The 20,697-nt window shown below is 36.3% G+C and overlaps 1 protein-coding gene across 1 annotated transcript in view; it reads right to left on the bottom strand.

The window, feature by feature from the left end:
• LOC150108438 (urocanate hydratase-like) overlaps positions 1 to 20,697 on the bottom strand; it is a 286,428-nt gene that overhangs the window by 246,463 nt on the left and 19,268 nt on the right. Inside the window, exons 2-3 of the mRNA XM_090415848.1 lie at positions 15,334 to 15,464; positions 534 to 687 (exon numbers count right to left, since the gene is read on the bottom strand). Coding sequence (XP_090271974.1) covers positions 534 to 687; positions 15,334 to 15,464 — 285 coding nt within the window. The remainder of the gene's footprint in view (positions 1 to 533; positions 688 to 15,333; positions 15,465 to 20,697) is intronic.

Genomic DNA, 20,697 nt, shown 5'->3' with positions numbered 1-20,697 from the left:
TGAAACAATTGTATTAAGAAATTCTAGTGATGAAGGTACAGGAGGATTAGGTCCATGAACCACAAACCTCATGATGGATGGAGTATAAAAATATCTGTTCTAATTACTTTGAGTGTTTCTTTCCTCAATGTGGCAAACATTATATGTTGACCATAGTTTATCTCAATCTGCAAGTTTCATCTGAATGTATGCAATTCTGCAATGTTCTATTTCCTTTTTTCTCTATGAAACTACCACAAATATAATAAAATGTTCCTATACTGTTTTCATAAACTCTTGATAACATAATGTGTACATGAAAATTAAACACAAAGAAAGCAAGAATGATACATGGTTTTTGACACCACAAAAAGAAGAATCTGTATACCTGACAGGGAAAATATTTGTCACTTTCATTTTTGTTACACTTGAATTACGAAATAACAGCTAAATTTTTTCAAAAATATGTTTAGTCTATGTAATGAATATAAAATTTGATACAAATAAAAATAAATAATGATCCTGAAAATATAACAAGAAAAATATTAACTCACCTGTGCCCAGTTACAGAAAACCTGTCCGTTTCCTCCATATGTAATAAGTTCATGTGGGAATTGGGCTACTCTAGGATCTAAATTGTTCATAATCATCAGCATAATTGCTGCAGAATGCTTGCTTTTTGCTGGATAATCATCTATGGGATATGCTCTAAAAAACAGTTTTTTTTTTTTATTATTGTAATTATCATCATCACAACAAACCTCTATGGAGTCATTAGAAATACATTAGAAATCACAGAAAGTCTCAATCAACAGCAACTTACCCATCATATTGAACCTTCGCACTCCTTTCATTTCATTCACAAATGCTCAAGCAATGTATCCCACTCACTCATAACTCTATGTAAAAATCTTCTTACATTCCTTGTCCTAGCACCTTTATTCAACCTTGAGGGACAGCCTCTTATTCTTTCCCTCCACTCAATTCATAATCCTCTCCATACAACCACCAATTTAAATGTTGTCATATCTCCTCTTTCCTGTTTATTCACTAAATTCTGCAATTTGCAATTCCACAAACGCTTTACATTAGAAACATTTCAGAATTCTTATACTGCCTTAATCACTCATCTCTAGTCCTCTCCAGAATTTTTATATTACAATGGAAACTAGCAAAAAACTAATTTTGGTTATAGAGGTAGTATATCTCAAACAATGTGTTCCTCAGTTATATGTTGGATAAAACATTTTATTCTATAATCAATGTTATAAACAAAAGTTAGGTTCTGACAAGAGCCAGATGCTTGCTTTTAACTGTATCAATGTAGACTTGCTTCCATAATGATGGTTAATGAATTTTGGAATCACTGCTATGGTGATCTCATCTTCTGTCAACATGGTTGAATGGAAGATGATATACTGACAAGAATAGAAGTAGCAGGGCATAGCATTTTTTGACAGGATAGCAAGGGAAAATGCAGTGGTGGAATATTACTGATGATTAGTGATGAATTATGTCCTCTCAGAGTGAAGTATTTGGAGGGCAATGGCACTAACAGTTGTGAAAGTATATGGCGTGAGGTAGAGGTGGGCAGGACAGGATATTTAGTGGGGGGGGGGGGGTTACTACAAGCCAGCGAGCATAGAGGGTGAAGAGCAGGAGATGTTTAGGCAGTTTGATAATGCTATGCATAATGGGAAAGTCCGGGTTTGGCTCTCACTGATGAGACCTCAACAAAGATCGAAACTGATCTGGGTAGTGGCCCTTCCATTATGCATAGCATCATACATGTCCAAAAGGGGGTATGTGCTTTGCATTATGGGATACATACTAAGGCAAGTGATATGAAGTCATCAGCCTCTATATATAAGTAGCTCAGATGTGAATATATTTCATGCACAAAACATTGTTTTGCTTCCTTGAAAAAAGGATTAAAACCAAGTATATAAATTTCTTTGTATCTTTAATGTATAATAAACCCAAGGTAAAAAACTTTCTACATATTTCTCTCATCCAGAGATTTTTATTAATAAGGTTGAGCACCTTTTGGCTACTTGTACATGAGATATGCAGGACTTCTGCATTACTTCAACTTTGGTATCTCTCCCTCCTGGGTTTGGCTCCCACTGATGGGACCTCAAATAAAGGTCAAAACTGGTCTGGGTAGAGACCCTTCCCATTATGCATAGCATTATACATGTCTGAAAGGGAGGGGGGGCTTTGCATTATGGGATACATACTAAGGCAAGTGATATGAAGTCATCAGCCTCTATATACAAGTAGCTCAGATGTGAATATATTTCATGTGCTTTTGCTTCCTTCGGAAAAGGACTGAAACCAAGTATATAATTTCTTCGCATCTTTAAATGGATTTGGGATTGACTATCTGATAGGTATCAGAGAGCTGTGTATGTGGGAGAAATATCAAAGAAGCAGAAGACCACAAGTGGCATCCCACAGGGCTCAGTATTGGAACTTGTATTGTTTAACCTTTACATCAATGATATTGTCAATGAATTGCAAGGGGATATTCAGTTGTTTGCAGATGATGTGAAGCTGAGAAGGGTTATTAGTAATAGTGAAGATGTAGTAGCCCTGCAAGATTATTTGAATAAACTGGACAGATGAGCAAATGAATGGAGGTCAGTTTAATTCATCCAAATGTAAAGGCTTGAAGTTTGGGATACATTGATGGGAAGCTACATACTCTGTTGGAGTAAATGTACTGGAGGAAGTGAGGGAGGCAAGGGATCTAGGTGGGGGGGGTGATGATTGATAGAAACTTGAAGTTCAGGAAACATATTGCAAAGGTGGCTAAGGTAACCCAGAGGATTGCTGCAATACTGAGAAGGATACTGACCTGCAGAGATTAAAGAGTTGTTGTTCCATTGTATAAGGTCTTGATCAGACTATATCTGGACCACTGCGCTCAAATCTGGTCCCCGGGATTTGAAGGGGATAAATTAACTATGTTTAGAATGTAGAGGCAGATAACAAAGATGATATCGGGACCTCACAATGTTAGTTATAAAGATAAGCTGAGGGAATGCGCACTGCAGAGTTTGGTAGATAGAAGGAGAGGTGATATGATTGACTTTTAAATTGTTAAGAGGTAGTTATAAGGTTGACACTGAGGAGTTCTTGGTGGAAAATGATGTTGAAGATTGAAGAATGATGTCGAATGAGATGGTGAAGAGAAGGGGCAAGGACAAGGTGCCAGGACCATCCTTGGAAGTTACAAAAGGAAGTCATGAGGAAGAGGTAAGGAGTGGTTTCTTTGCATGGAGGGTAGTTGAACAGTGGAATGCATTGCTTGATAGTAGTGAGAGCAAAAACAGTCAATGGGTTCAAGGAGTGGTATGATAGATTGTGTTTTCTAGGGTGGGCCTCCCACAATGAGTCTTGCGATTCCATGAAGGCCTGAATCATAATAATAATAATGTAGCAATTAGATAATGTGGAGGTGGAATGGTTCACTAGATGTATGGAGTGATACTGATGGACAAAAACAATTATATATGATAATGAAAAGAAGACATACATAGAATCATCTATGTTTTTCATTGTCCAGTGAACATCTCTGCCCTGCTTACTGAAGGCATGAAGTGGCTGCTGCCACTTTCATCTCCCAAAGTAGGGTCTGTGGTTTCTGTACTTCTCACCTTTCCTCTGACAATCAGTGCAAGTGATGGCCTTGCTACAGGTGCTTAACAGATTATTATTGAAGAATTAGGAAGTTGACATCTTCTCCATTTGATGTACACTGATACAGCAATGTTCACAGGCTGGCCACTAAAGAGTACATGGGACCAAACACCAATGGTAAACATGTCTGACTGATGCTTCCATCAGATAGCAAATAATGCTGCTCACTCCACAGGTCATGTCTGAAGGGAATCTAAGAACAGCAGAGTGTAAGAAGCACTTTTAAAGTCATGCTTGGACTGGAGTCAGAACACTCCCTGTGTGGAGGAAATGCATATACATCCCCAAACTGAGCTGCATTCCCCTGATTTTAAGTTTCCTACACCACTTCTACCATAAAAGATAACCATGCAAATGCTGCAGTCATTGCATGACTCCATTATTAAAGGTGTGCTGGATGATAAGATGCATAAGGTATGTTTTCCAGGTGGTAAAATGAGTTGAGTGATTGAGTCATTGGATATGAGGAGGGAGCAAGCAAAGGAGTTAATGGTTTTAATCGGTACGAATGATTTGACAGAGGACAAAAACAGTGTCAGAATGGATATCAGGAGACTGCTTAGAAGGATAAAAGAGAATAGTGTGACAGGAAGGGTAGTCAGCGTGCTGCCTAGGTATGACTGTGGTGAGATGAGGCGGAGAGCAAGGATAATAAATGATATGCTGGCTAAAATATGTGAGAAGAGAGGAGTGCAGTTTGTTAATGTGTGGAAGGATTTTGAGGGACGAAGTGAGCTGTATGGGAGTGATGGGCTGCATTTGAGTGGTTATAGTGTGAGTCACTTGGAGAGACTGCTGCTGGAAGGTAGAAAAGTGAGTAGAGTGAGAGAGAATAAATCATATGAAGCTGGAAGTGATGTGGAAGAGCAGGAGAGTAAGTCAGGAGAGATTGAAGAGGTGGTTATGAATGAGGAAATAAGTGGTAAGTATAGAAAATGAGAGAATGGGTGTGCAAGAGGAGCAGGAAAATGGGGAGGCTCAGGATGGACAGGGGTACACAGCATGAGAAAGGTGGATGCTCCGAGAGGAGGTAAGAGAGCATGTGTAGAAAAGAATGGGATGACCTGGGATCAAGAGGAAACAGTTGGAATTGAAAAGGGTTTTAAAATGAATAAGCAGAAAGGGAAATGGCCCCAGTCAAGCATTCAGAGATCACATCGAGTGGGCGGGATCAGTGGAACTATCTGTAGATCCAGAAATGAGCTGTTGTGTTTGTGTACAAATGCTAGAAGTATAAGAAACAAGGCAGATGAAATGGTTGCATTAATTGCGTCTGTTCACCCAAAGATTGTCGGAATAAGTGAGACATGGTTGGAAGAGGACCACATCCTGACAGGAACAGAGATGAAAGGGTGTTTCGTGAGGATAGAAAGGGTAAAAAGGGAGGGGGAGTGCTATTGATGATAGAGAAAGAGTTATGTCCATACAAAGTAGAAATGCAAGAGGGAAATAGTACCAGTGGTTTTGAGGCAGTATGGCGTGAGATAGAGGTGAATGGAATCAAATACTTGGTTGGATGTTGTTATAGAACCAGGAAATGTGGGTGGTGGTGATAATGAAATGTATAATCAAATTAGTCAAGCAAATAAGAAAAGGGTGATTTTAATTATGGCAATATAGACTGGAATGATGAGATAGCAACTGGAAGTAAAGAAAATGAGTTTCTTGAGTTTTTGAGGGATAACTACCTCAGACAGTATGTAACAGAGGGCACGCGAGGATCGAGGGTCTTGGATTTGGTCATCTCATCAGAGGATGTAATTATAAATGAGGTGTCAAATCATCCACCAATTGTTGAGAGTGACCGTGAAGTGATTACCTGGGTGGTTGCCAGCAGTGTGAGGACCTCTGTGAGAAAAGGGTGTATGTGGAACTACAAGGTGGGGTGATTATGAAGAGCTCAGGAGACAGCTTGCGGGTGTAGCGTGGAATGAGGAGTTAGCTGGAAAAGAGATCAATGCAGCTTGGAGGATTTTCAAAAACTATCTAGTAGATGCAATGTCTAAACATATTCCAAGGGTGAGAAGGTTAAATAAAGTAGGTGTGAGATGAATGAATAAAGAGATTAAGCATGTGATACAGAGAAAGAGGGCATTGTGGAGGCAGCATAAGCAAAGTGGAAATAACCAATTCCATGAGGTCGACAAAGACCAGGCAAGGAGAATGACTTGGTTGGTGAGGGTAGCTAAAGAGAGGTATGAACAGCAGTTGGCTAATGAAGCCAAAAAGAATCCTAAGTAGTTCTTTCAATATGTAGGTCAGCAAAAGAAAGAATGATTATGGAAGGATGACATTGATTGGAGAAAATGGTATAAAGACAGCTGTTGCAGAATGTGTGATGGAGATACTTAATGAGCACTTCATACATGTCTTTCAATCTTGTGAATGTGACTTCATGGTGAGATTGAGAGCAGTAAATGATTGGGAGGAGAGACTGACTGTAAGTGAGCAAGAGGTGTATGGGGAGTTGAGTAAACTAGATGTTAATAAGAATGTGAGACTTGATAATATATCGTCACGTATTCTGAAGGAATGTGGCAGGGAGTTGACACCTGTCTTAACATATTTTTTTATACGAGTCTTGCACTCGGTCAAGTCCCTAAGGAATGGAAAGAGGGAAAGATTGTGCCACTTCATAAAGGAGGTGATCGAACTCAAGCATTAAACTATAGGCCTACCTGTGTGTCAGGTGTTGTAGTTAAGTTCTTGGAGAATCTTGTGAGAAATAGGATCCAGATTTGGGTTGAAAACAATGGTATCATCTTTGATGGACAGCATGGATTTGCTAAAGGGAGATTATATTTTAGTAATCTACTTACTTATTACAATAAAGTGACTGCTTCCTTGGACAGAGGAGAAGGATACACAGTGATATACTTGGATTTCACAAGGCTTTTGATAAAGTACCTCATGATAAATTGATAGTCAAACTGAAGCGGATGGGGTTGGATATCAGATTGGTGCATTGGATTGGAGATTGGCTGTCTGACAGGTATCAACAAGTTATGTATGGGAGAGCGATGTCGAGGAAAAGGAAAGTCATAGCAGAGTGCCTTGGGGATCTGTTTTAGGGCCATTACTGTTTAGCTTGTATTTTAATGATATAGGTGAACATTTGGATGGAGATATTCAGTTGTTTGCAGATGATGCAATGCTGGGACGAACCATGAAGAGTAGTGAGGATGTTGTGACCTTGCAGGAAGACTTGAATAAATTGAGCGATTGGGCACGGGAATGGGGATATGAGTTCAATGTTGCAAAATGTAAGGTTTTAAAATTTGGAAAACAAAGATGGGATTCAGAATTTATGCTTGGTGAGATACATTGTTGGAGATGGAAGAAATAAGAGATCTGGGGGTGAGAGTGGATAAGGATCTGAAATTTAGGGGACACATAGTCAAAATTGTGAAGACAACACAAAGGCTTCTGGGAATGATGCGGAGGACACTGACGTGTAGAAGTAGGGAGATTCTTGTTCCGTTGTATAAGGCTTTGATTAGGCCACACATGGACTATTGTGCCCAAATTTGGTCACCTGGTTTTCAGAAGGATGAAGAGATGTTGGAGGGATGTAAGGGTCCAATGGTGACTGACTAAGGTATTTCTGACCTCTGGAATGTCAAGTATGAGGAAAGATTGAGGAGATGCAATTTGCAGAGTCTGGTGGACAGGAGAAAGAGTGGAGATATGATAGAGACCTACAAGTTGGTAAGGGGTTGTTATAGGATCAATGCTGGAGAAGTTCTAGAGAAAATAGTTGGAGATCGGGGGAGAACCAGAGGTCATCCCTGGAAACTGTATAAAGAAGGTGTGAATAGGGGAGTGAGAGGCAGGATTTTTTTGTGCAGAGTTGTAAATGATTGGAATGCCCTGCCTGAGAGTGTGGTGTCTGCAGGGAGTTTGAATGTGTTCAAAGCACGGTATGATGAGCTGTGTGTGTGTGATAAAAGGACCTCTTTGAGTCCATGGAGTCAAAGACCAGATAGTCTTTGACACCATGAGGTCCTGGATAGTAATAATAATATGTAAAGAAAACTATAAAATATAAGAAAAACAATTTTTTTTTTATTTGTTAGGTAGCAACTAGTCAATGTGGAGTAGGAATGGTCCACACTTTATGGATGTATGGAGTGATATTGGACAAAAGGAATTATATATGATAATGAATAGAAAGAGGGCGACCACTGGTCAACATCCATAACACAGTTCAACTCCTGAACAAACATCTCATCATTCTATCTACCGCTATTCTTCAAAATACCCTATTATGTTTTACCCAATTAGTAGAACCCCAGCTTTTGAAGAAACATGTTACATCTTTCTCCTTAATCACTTAGCCACATATGATGTTACAGGTCAATATATGCATATATATTAAAATAAATAAATAAAATTAGCTCAATGAGCACAGAAGAAGTAATTATTTTGGAGGACCTCACCAATAGGGACAGACTGGAAGGAGGAAAGTACACACAGGGTAAAGGTAATGGAATTTATGCAGCTACTGACTGCTGATTACTACTGACTAAGGAGAGTGGCCAGTGTGACACTAAAGTTCTGTACTTGAATTTTTGTTGTTAAACTTGATATATTAATCACATTATTAATCATATGGAGAGAGTGAGCAGATAACATCCAGTTATTCACTGATGATGAAAAGTTGGAAAGAATTACAAAAGATAACAGCTGATACAGAATATCTCTGCAGACTGATTTGAACACTGCTTTTATAAGCTACACATGCATGATAACAAGTATCAGTTCAATGTTGCTAAATGTAGAAAATATGCATTTCCGACTGAGGATGCTGCAGGCAGAGTATTATATAAATGGGAATTTGCTACAAGTGGTTAATGAACCCAGAGATTTGATGATGATAGTGGACAGAGAGTTGATGAGCCACATAGCAAAAGATGGTTAAATCATCACATACTTTCTCTTTCACATTGGATGGTGCCATTGCAATTTCATCCTAAAGAAAAATGCTAGATTCTTGGCATCATTCCTCTTCTCCACACTAGCATTAATAAACCAAACAAATTTCCTACTACCATTTCTAAAACAATGCACCCTATTCTGTACTTTATTTTTGTCCAGAGAAACAGAATGCTCTTAGCTGGCTTTGATACCCATGATCCAAGTTTTCTTTCTATATTATACCCCTAATTATTCATGCATCACTTCCCTGCTACATTTTTTTTCAACATGTCTTCTTTATAGAGAAAAAAAAATGGATAAATTATATCATTAAGCAGAATCAGATTTATTTCTAACTCTTAGAAGGCAACCTGATACTGCACTTTCTCTCTAAATATTTACTGTGCCTTACTTTTTTTCTCCTCTAATTCTTCATGCCATGGTATTTCTTCAAGCTTTCCCTAAATTTGCAATAGGTATCACTTCACATGCCTCTTATTCCTGGAATTAATGAATAAACATAACAAATTACTCCCAGTTTTACAGGCCAGTCTCATATGAGATGACAGGGTATTGGATGTGAAAGCTCAGATTTATAAGCTTTCACATCCGTCAAAACAGGCAAACTGCTCAGTTAACTCACATGCACACAATTATTAAGATATATAGATATATATATATATATATGTTATACAAGGCTATGAGTATAATATGTATAATATATATATATATAATATATAAGGCTATGAGCCCAGTATAATATTCTGTCTCTTAACTGAATACACATGCATTCAGTGGCAGAATTTTTGCTTCTCTAATCTCAGGTCTGTTTCTGAAGGAGATAACAAACCTGAGATTAGAGAAGCAAAAATTCTGCCACTATTGCCATATGACAGAATACCAACATGGTACAATGCAGTATTTGGCCTTTAACTGAAAGATCTTGAGGTTCAAATCCAGTCTAGGATGTGATGAACTTTAATAATAATTTTCAACTGAAAGTGAGCTGACCAATCTCATATGGAAGCATGAAGATTTTTTCCACACAGACACTCAAGTTTTTTTATCCTAGAAAATAGGCAAACTGATCTGAGAATGGACAAATTACTTGGTGACCATATAAATTATATTCTGGTTTTAATTCTATACCCAAACATAAGCAAATAAGGTTTGCATGAAGTATCTTCATGACTAGCCCACTTGTGTAGAAGACTTTGACTTCATATCAGTTTCATCAGTATCCCATAATTCAAAGCACATTTCCTTTCAAAAATGTATATTGTTATACATTATGAGAAAAGTCACTAGCCAGACCAGTTTCAACCTTTATTGAAGTGTCATCAGTTGAAGCTAGACCCAAGAACACACTGAGGTTAACTGATAACTGTTCTGGCATGATGAACTGATTGGGCCTGTGGTTCCCTTATCCTTCTGTCAGATCTGCAAAAGAAATTATTATTATTATTATTATTATTATTCAGGAATCCATGGAATCAAAAGACTTACTGTGGGAAGTCCTTCCTAAGAAACACAAAGTCTATCAAGACACATCGAGGGGAGGTCCCCCCCCCCTAAGAAACACAAAGTCTATCATACCATTCCTTAAACTCATTGACCGTTCTCGCTCTCACCACTCCATCAGGCAATGCATTCCATGGTTCAACCATCCTCCATGCAAAGAAACCACTCCTCACCCTCTTGCTCACAGTTTCCTTTCGTAACTTCCAGGGATGGCCTCTTGTCATCACTCCTTCCCACTGTCAAACCAAGTGAAAGAACTCCCCAGTGTCAACCCTGTAACCACTTCTCAACAATTTAAAAGTCTCAATCATATCATCTCCTCCTTCTTCTATCCACCAAACTCTGCAGTCCACACTCCCCGGCCGATCCTCATAACTAACATTGTACAGTCCCGACACCGTCTTTGTTATCCGCCTTTGTACCCTTTCCACAGTTAATTTATCCACTTCAAATCCTGGGGACCAGATCTGAGAACAATAGTCTAAGTGTAGTCTGATCAGAGTCTTCATTTAAGGGTGATTATTGTTAGAAGATTTGTGCTATTCTTAATTTGTACAGAGGGGAAACATGACTTTTGAACAGTTTGTTGAATGAAGCTAATAATTGTAGTGCTGAATGTGAGCCTGACTTACACTTAAAGTGTGGAAACATTAATTACAGAATTGAACTTTGTCCTCTATATTTGAAAATGAGATAGTGTGAATTAATTATGTCATGTGTGAGCCTTAGTTATATATACAGAGATTTGAAAATGAGATAGTGTGAATTAATTATGCCATGTGTGAGCCTTAGTTATATATATACAGAGATTGAATATTGCATAAAATTTGTAAAATATTGTTCGAATTTGAGCTTAATTGTGATACAGAGATTATGGTTAAGATACTTAAAGTTAGTAGATGATTTTTGATGACTTAAATATTTTGAAGGGGGAATTTAAGAGTTTCAATTTTGAATAACGGATAACTTAGTGGTGAGATTAGTGATTCATATATTTTAGAATGTGTAATCTAAATGTAACCTTTCTTTTGCTCTAATAAATGTGTTTTTGTTAACTTTAATCTGAGAGTTGTCTAAATGCGAGACTGAATTACCACTTACAAAAGTTCAGACCTCTGCATAGAGGGGATACCATAGAATTAAGGGAAAGTGAGCCATGACTGCAAATCTCATCATCTCTAATGTTATTTAAGCTCTTAGTCTGTTTAGATAGCAAAATTTAAATTTTGGTATACTTTCTTGGGATGAGAAAATTCTCTGTCCCTAGTTTCTGACTGGTGCAATTAAAATATAAATTTTGTCAGAGATAAAGGAAAGTGACTCCCCAGAACTAAAATAGGAGTAGGTCATAGTAAGCACGTACAGGACGACGTAAGAAGAACTGAATAAAATAAATATAGGAAGTACACACCCACGATTTAACAGAAGCATACTATTATTTCAGTATTGTCTGCATACAGAGTCATGGTGATGGCAACTGTGCATGAGATGACAACCACATATATGGCAAAGAGCAGAGGTGATAGCAGGAAGTCTTAGGGAGATGCCCACTGTGATTCTGCATTTAGACAATGTCATAGCAGGAAGTCCAAGGGGGATGCCTGCTGTGATGCTGCATTTAGACAATCTAACTTCCTTCAGCTTCACTTGAAGTGTGCAATCGGTGAAGTAGGATTTGGTGAGTATGACCAGTCCCAGCGGGAATTTGGCCTCCAAATGTTTGAAAAAAGACCATCATGCAACATTTCGTAGAATACTTCGACAATGTTCTAAGATCATGCCTATGCTGCTTCCATTTGTAACCTATGCTGATTTTCTCTGACTCTGAGAACTAGTTGTTTAGCAGAATGATTCTCCTGGAATTCAAACTGCTCATCACATATGATATTAAATTATTTCATGCCTTTCTGCAGTTGTTTTAGTATTACCTGCTCAGCCATTTTTCCTGGCAGGAAAACCAGAGGCTGATTAGGTGATAGTTTCTGGGGGAATTGTGCTGCACTGGTTTCAGATTAAGATTATATTAGCTGCTTTCCACAGTGGTGAGATATAGTGAAATATTAATACTGCATTAACAATAGCAACAATGTGCATTATGGATTTGTGCAGCAGGTGTTTGATGATTGTGTTAGAGATCCTATCTGGCCACTGTGCTTTCCTATTCTTAAATTTGGTGATAATTTTGGGTACCTCCGCAGGGGATGTCAATTGAATGAGATTTTCTTAGTCTATGCATTTTAGAATTCAACATAACTGGGTGTGTTAATTTTTCATTTAAACAGAAGTTTTGTCTCGTACTGCTGATTTTGATAGGTTTTTAAGTGCATGCCAAACTTCATTCATAGCACTGTTGAGTTCCTGTCAAGGTTCTGGGGGCCAGCATTCTGTCACATTGGCACCTGGCTCTGTTCTTTTCAAGGATGAGGTTTTTAATCTCATCTGGAAGTCAGGTGGAGTTAGTGCATGGCACATCAGTGGTAGCAGCTGTTATCTGCTTTCCCACGCTTAAAATTGAGTTGCAAATTTTTTCCTTTGAGTTAATGGTTGAAAGTGGGCAAATGAGCAATATATTAGTTTTGACCAGTCAATGATTGGGAATCAATCTGGTATTTTTTAAGTTCATGTGGAGTCAAACTGGGTCATGGTGAGTGCTGAGGATATCCATCACACTTATTTGGAACTGGTGCATGGTATTTTGAAGTACTGCTATGTCAAGGTCATCAGGGAGTCCTACCAAAATATAGTGTGGGTTCCTGAGGTCCTAGGACCATAATGTTCCTGATGGCTATAAAGCCATTGAGGGCTCTACCATTTCAGTTTCTAGTTCTGCTATTTAAAAGGAAGTGCTTGGTGTTCAGGCTACTGCTTATATTATTGCTTGGTTTGTATCTAGAATTTCAGTTATTCTATTTCCAGTAACTGTTTGTATTGAGAGTAATATATGGAGTATATTTTCAGGGATCCTGCACTTGCAGTTTCGATTCCCCCCCCCCCCCGATATCTATCATAGCTTTTCCCAGCTGTTAAGTAAAGCTGGGATTTAGAACGGTGGTTGGTTCTTGCATGCTGTTGTTAGTGCAGCTTAGGTGTGCAATGATGCTGGGCTTTTGCTTCACCATTAATAGAACTGAGGTTAAGTGGTGTGTTACAAATTGAGGAGTTGTGTGTCCACTACTTTATTCTACTGAGGTTTCGAATAGTGTTGAAAGTTTTTCTACTTGGTTATACTATAAATTAAAGATGCCAAGAAATTATATTCTTGATTTAATCCTTTTTCCAAGGCAAGTGATGTGAAGTCATTAGCCCCTATATACGAGTTGCCTAGTCATGAAGTTACTTCATGTGCAAACTTTGTTTTCTTACATTTGGATAAAGGATTAAACCAATAATATAACTTCTTGGCATTTTAATTTATAGTATAACCAAATAGAAAATCTTTTAACATCTATCTCTAATCCAGAGTATTTTGGTAATAAGATTTGACAGCTTTTGGCTACTTGTATATGGAAATATGACTTCTGCATTACTTCAACCTTGGTATCACTTCTGGGACTGGTTCCCACTGATGAGACCTCAATAAAGGTTGAAACCTGTCTGGGTAGTGCCCCTTCCCATAATGCATAGCATTATGGGAAGGGGCACTACCCAGATGTAACGATATGTGCTTTGCATTATGGGATACTAAAGCAAGTGATGTGAAGTCATTATCTCTATATATGAGTTGCCCAATCATGAAATTACTTCACGCACATACTTTTTTTTTTGTTTACACTTGGATAAAGATTAAACCAAGAATATAATTTCTTGGTATCTTTAATTTACAGTTTTGAATGGTAGTGATGGGATCTTTCCTACCACTTAGTATGACCAAGCTTTTGAATGGTGGTAGTTTTTGCCTTTCTGCTTAGTACAGCTGAGGCTTCAACGAGTGGCAAGTTCTAGCTGCACTTAGCACAGTCTTTATTCTGCATGGCAGTATAATCATGAAAGAAATCTTTTTTGATCTCTCTCATATAATATAATGGGAGCTCTGTTGAGCTGAGTTTAGAGATAAGAGTTCTGCTGAATTTCAATAATTTTTGTAGCCGAGCTTGAGTTTGAACAAAACTCATTATCTTAATAAGGTCAAAACCAGTCTAAGTAGGGACCCTTCCCATAATGCATAACAACATGTCCTAAAGGCAGTGTACTTTGCATTCAGGGTACTGATGCAATTGGTGTAAAAATCAACAGTTGCTATATATAAGTAATCTAATTGTGAAGATACTTCACATGCAAACTTTCTTTGCTTATGCCTGCATGGAGCAGTGGTGTCCTGGAGATGGTTTGCATCAATTTGTGCAAGCAGAATGTTAAATTTTCCAGAATTTTACAAAGCTCTTGTTAAACTGACAATGACTATACAGTAAACTGTAAGAGTGGTGTACACTTCATTCTACAATGACTAGCTGCATTTAGGCAATAAGCTTGTATATGGTGACAAAGAAAATCCAGCCATGGCACTCTTATTTTGACACCCTTTGTGCTTTCTTCCCCATGCACCCTTCCCTACATAGCAACCTCTTTAAGGATCATCTAGCAATTTTACAGGAATATTATTTTTCAACACACATCCACTCAATTCTAGAAATGCAAAATATTTGCATTTCTAGAACTGTCATGAATCTAATAAGGTCATTACCCTAAGAAGAAGTGACCCAAGGAAAATTAAGCAGATGCTTGCTGATAATGAAATTTTTCTATACAATTGGGGTGGGGGAGGTTGTAATTTTCACAAAGAGAAAACTCTCTCCCTCTCATTTTTTTCAATAGCAAACTGGTTGTTAAAAAATTACCGGCACACCCTTCGGTAAGAGTAATACAAGAATTTTTTTTTTCTTGTCTATTATAAACTGACCTAAGAATGCACACAATTAACAGACATATGTAAAAAAATTAAATAGTGGTGGTTGGTATAATCACAGCATGTCATTGATATTCTTTTCCACGAATTATAGTAATGAATGATACTTTTCTGTCTCCTAAAAATTACACTGAATGAGGTGAGAAAAGTAGAAACCAGAGTTCTATTTAGAAATTATTTTTTATTTATGGAATCGCAGTGGAGAAAGAGATTTATTCATTTTCATAAATAATATGTTAATAATAAACTAAAAATTCTTTTGGTTCTATAATATCATGCAACTTTTCATCATTTACTAAACTACTTACCTCATCTCAATATCCGGACGAAATCGATACATATAAATATGTCCATATTCTCTAAGTTCATCTGCAAACTCGCACGCTAAAACTCGATGAAGATGAGGCGGGAAATATCTCAGAGCATTTTTCACGGCAAGCTGAATGCCAAAAATAATAATAATAATAATAAAACTATTATATTATACACTGATAATAGAAAATACTTAGTTAACAACTTAGTTATTTTATTATCGTAATGCGGATAATTTTTGCATTACGAGAGCTCTTAAAACAAATAATTACTTACCACATGTAAGATATATATATATATATATATATATATATATATATATATTCATTATAAGGGATACACACAGGTATCCCTTACTTAACGCGGCGAAATTAATTGCAACAAGAGTTTTGATTAACGCGCATTTAACCCTACCGAGCTCGCAGCTGATCTGACAGAGACATGCAAAATGTTTAATATAAATATTCTTACACAATTCGGTGTATAGCTTGGAGGGCATGAGTAGCTGTGCATTCATATGTTATGAGTGATATTCCGCACTGTTTTTTTGTCAGTTTGGTTTAACACATGCTATATAAAGTATTGTGATATTTGACAGTTCTTGTTATTCTTTGTTCAATAATTTCTAGATTGTAACTGAAAATAAATAAATCATCATGCCTTACTGAAATAGCGAGCCAAAGGCTTATTTATCATACATGTACTCTAGGACAACGCTTCCCAAACTGTGGACCGCGGCCTCCTTGGGGCCGTTAAGTTTTGTTGAGGGGGGGGGGGCCGTGAAATAATGAAAACAAATTTAAAATGTTTTAAGACTAAGTAGATTTTTTTTTAATATCTTAAAATAAACGTATTTAATTTTTATTATTTATTATTTCTTTTTTGTTCTTTTTTATATTTTTATGGGGGGGGGGGGGAGGAATCACACCTGGGTTCACAAATTTTGCTTCTTGCGTATTTCGGCAATTAATGAATATTAGTAAATATATGCTTATTCATATAAGTTTCATTTCAAGGGTATTGATAAGAAATACAAAAAAGATCACAAACGCAAAATCTTGAATATAAATTGTATTGAATATAAATACAATAAATATCGTAATAATATATGTCAATATTACGATTTTTTTTCGATGGGGGGGGGGGCGTGAAATATTTTAATTTTTCCAAAGGGAGCCTTGGCATCCATAAGTTTGGGAAGCACTGCCCTAGGAGATGGTCTTTACATTATGGAAAATACTAAGGAAAGTGGTCTAGAGCTTACTCCACCTTTTACTACGAGTTGCCCATAAGGTTGCTTATGCTTGCATACGCCGAAACTTTTAGTTTCTATATATTCGGCACGAAACTCTTGTGGTTTCTATATTCGGCTATGAAATAATGTTGGATTCAATATCCACTTAATTTTTACTATCATGTATTATATTTGCAGTGTTTTTCTTTATGTTTTATTGCTTGTTTGCCGAGGTCTGGAGAGTCATTTTTACTTGTTATCGTAGAATTTATGCCGATAAAAAAAAAAATTAAAACTGTTCAAACGACTCTTGATAACTCCTTTTGATAAAAAAATTGAAGTAAATAATGTAGGTAGAAGTGTTTATTAAACATTTACTTTGCATTCATTTTTTATCTTTCCTAAAAGAGTAAATACCATATAAAACTAATTATTAATACAGTCATGGACGAATGGACGATCATGGACGAATTGTAATTTTTACCATTGATTATTAGATTTGATTAACGCGATTTTGATATACACGGTAATATCTAGGGATTAATTAACCGTGTTAATCGAGGAGGACCTGTATGTATATATATATATATCAGGATCGAATATTCCGTGTGTGCTAGGTGTGCGATGCTCATCCACGAAATATCAGTATCATCGATATTATATTTTTTCATTTATTCCCGTTAAAGACTCATTCAATTGTTTGCAGACTTCGTGATTCCTAAAATGAACACAATATACTGTGCTAATGCTCTATTGTCCTCTTCACGAGGTAATAAAGCATTAGGGCTTCATGAAGAAGGCGCTTTTTGCAACGTAAACATTGCGTCATATTCGCATTCATATTTAAAGCACACCCAGGCATTTTGAAAGCCCGGGTGTGCTTTCAAAATGCATACACCTTTGAGCCATTCGAAAAGATGTAAAGAGGGCACAGCACGTGTCAAATTCTTAGCATTGTATTATTTTTAAACCGCTCAGAAGGTGTGACTAGGTGAGCTTAAATTTTGAGCTCACTCAGCACCTAGCGTCTGTGATTGGTTATTGTATCAACCAATCCAATTGAATGTTGTCACTGTCATGAGTTGAGAGATTATTATATCCAACGGCTTTATTACAAACAGCTGTTACACATGTTTTTTGGAACTGAAAATCTAAAAGTGGATATTAGGAGAAAAATGCTAATTGTTTTTTCTTTTGCTTGTGCAGTATAGCATCTGTTGACGTTGCAAAGTTTTTTAACGGTATAGGGACATTTTTATTCTAGTCTTTGGAAACAACAGACAGTAAAAAATATCTATTCCTGAATAAAAATTAATATTCTGTGTATTATAAGACGTTGTTGATCTACAACAAGATACCAGCATATGTGAGATTGATAAGACAGAAGAACCTCTGATAAAAAAAATAAATAAATAAAAATTAAAAAAAACTAATGAATTTAGGATTCCCGAAAGTGTGGCTAATTCCGATAATGATCGGATGTTATGTATATTGAGTCTCAGTAAACAAAATAAAATTCTTGGAAAACAGAGCGAAATTTACACAAACCAGACAAATACACATAACATGTGCAACAAATTTTACGAGATGATTTGCTGCTCCATCAAACCATCTTTATTCCTGCAATACTCTCTCTCTCATAAGTTTTTTTTTTAATTATGCCATCATGAATTCATTTATTCATGTTTAGAATTTATAGGATCGTGCTATTAGCTCTACCCAGCAACTTATAGGACACACATATCACAAATGATAATTATTAATTATTTTTTACCATTAATGAAAGTGTTTCTACTCACACTTATTCTTTCCTATTCTCACATGTCGTATAAATGATGGTTCACATATTTTCATCTTTGAGTATTTCAAATATAACATTCTCCTGCATTGTTGTTTTCTAATCAATCATAAAACAGATTGTTCCCCCACTCTACGCAGACGTATTGAAAGTTATCCTGCAATTATTATTATTATTAGACACCTCCAGGGAGTCCAAAGACTCATCGAGGGAAAGTGTGTCAACAGCATCCAACGAATGATCTCCTTCCAACTACTAACCGCACTCAAACTTACTTAAATGAGCAGAGAGTAGCCGAGACACTACCAATCGACCAACCATTTGCCGGCACTTTTCGTTGAATTTCGTTTAAGTAATATGAACAGCACTCCTTCTCGGAGCACAACTCATGACTCTGGCTATTTCGTTCCCGATTTTTGTATTATTTTATTTTGCCTTTTGGATTATATTCGTGTTATGAAAGCTCTTAAAACAAATAATTACTTACCACATGTATGATAAAACTAAACAGAATTTATTACTCTTATATATTTTCCTGAATATGTCATGAACTTCATTTAGGGAGAAGGCAGATGAACGAGTAACAACGAGTCATACAGAGAGATTAGTTATGAGAGAGATCAGTTAATTGCATTGGACCAATTAAGATGAGTACTGATGCGCTATGCCCTCTCAAAACTTGCATACATCGATAAAATGCAACCCACGGTCATGGGCGTCCACAGGGGTGACTCGGCTATCCCCCGCAATCGATTAAAAAATTCCACAAATTATAATCGTAAAATTGATTGAGATATGTAATCTTACACTCTCGACACCCTGGGAACGCTTTGTCTGTCTTAAAGTTTTATTATGGGTTGACCTGTTGCAGGGAAGCCATAGAACATTTGTTTTATTGCAGTAATAAAACACGTGTTCCTGTTTTTGGTTCATCTTTTTCATTTGTGAACAGTGACCAGTTAGTTTGCCCTCTGTCTAGCAAGTTACAGAGTGAAGTGTGAATTGTAAATTTATAGTGAAACAAATTTAAAGAGAAAAAAAAAACATTTTTAAAAGGTAAGTGTATGTAATTTAATATTATTTTACTTGTTAGTTTATTGATTTTTTTGCTTTTAAACTAAAATAATTTAATTTAGGATTAATTAATTAGTTGATTTTTAATAAAATATGCCGGTCAATTTTTTAATATATGAAATTGTGCTAAAAACTATTAATTCTGAATATTTTTTTTCCACAAGAATTAAAGATCATTAAAATCGATGCAAAATGAAAATAATGTATTTATCGTTTACATCGACAAATAATTACATAAAAAAAAGCTAAAAGACGTTTATTAAATATAATTATTTAATTAAATCAATAATTACTGGAGACAAATAATTATAGATTTATATAATTATATAATTATATAAATTATATAATTATATAAATTATATAATTATATAAAATTATATAATAATTTATATAATTATAGACAAATAAATTGGAGACAAATAAGTATTGATGTAATTATTTGTCTCCAAGCTCCCCCCCCCACCTCTTCCTGGAAAACATGACAGCACACCCAACCGAAATAATCACGCGACGCCACTGATATATATATCATCATAATCTCATCTCATCCGCTTGATAACGGGTTGAGTCCACTAAGAAGAAAGGTTCTCCACTTATCGCGATCTTTAGCCATCTCAATCATGACTTCTGGGTAGATGTGAATGTTCTTTCAGCAACTTTATCCAAGTACTTCTTGGTCTGCCTCTAGGTCTTTTTCTTCCTATATATCCATTAAGAGCTAAATATGGGGGTCTATGAGGGGGCCATTCTCTGAATATGACCAAACCATCTCAGTTGATGCTTGATGAGTGTGTCTATTATATTATCTGGGAAGTTTAAATCTGTTCTGACTTGACCGTTAGTCTTGTGTTGCATCCAGTGGGTGTTTTTAATTTTTCTGAGGCATTTCATTTCAAATACTTGAAGTTTCTAATTAGTTGTTGAGTTAATCTCCAGGCTTCTGAAGAGTAAATAGCCGTTGGGATAATAATTGTTTTATATAATTTTAATTTTAGACTCGTTGGGATTTTTTTATTTTTCCATATTTTGTTTAGTTTATTCATGTTGGTCCAACCTAGGTTTTGTTTCCGTATTGATGAGGTTACTAGATAGAAGACTGCCAAGATAAACATATTTATTAACTTGTTCCAGCAGGTGATTTTCGAGATGTATAGAAATATTTTCTTCTTCTCTACCTATCTTCATTATCTTTGTTTTATGAAGATTTATTTTCATACCATAAGTTTTACAAGAGTCATTTAAAATATTAATAGT

This window comes from Typopeltis vanoorti, chromosome 3, assembly GCF_054136105.1.
Source record: "Typopeltis vanoorti isolate ZY-2024b chromosome 3, IOZ_Tvanoo_1.0, whole genome shotgun sequence".
NCBI lineage: Eukaryota > Metazoa > Arthropoda > Arachnida > Uropygi > Thelyphonidae > Typopeltis > Typopeltis vanoorti.
Note: the sequence above shows the minus strand (reverse complement) of the source record. Positions and strands in the feature narration are given on the sequence as shown.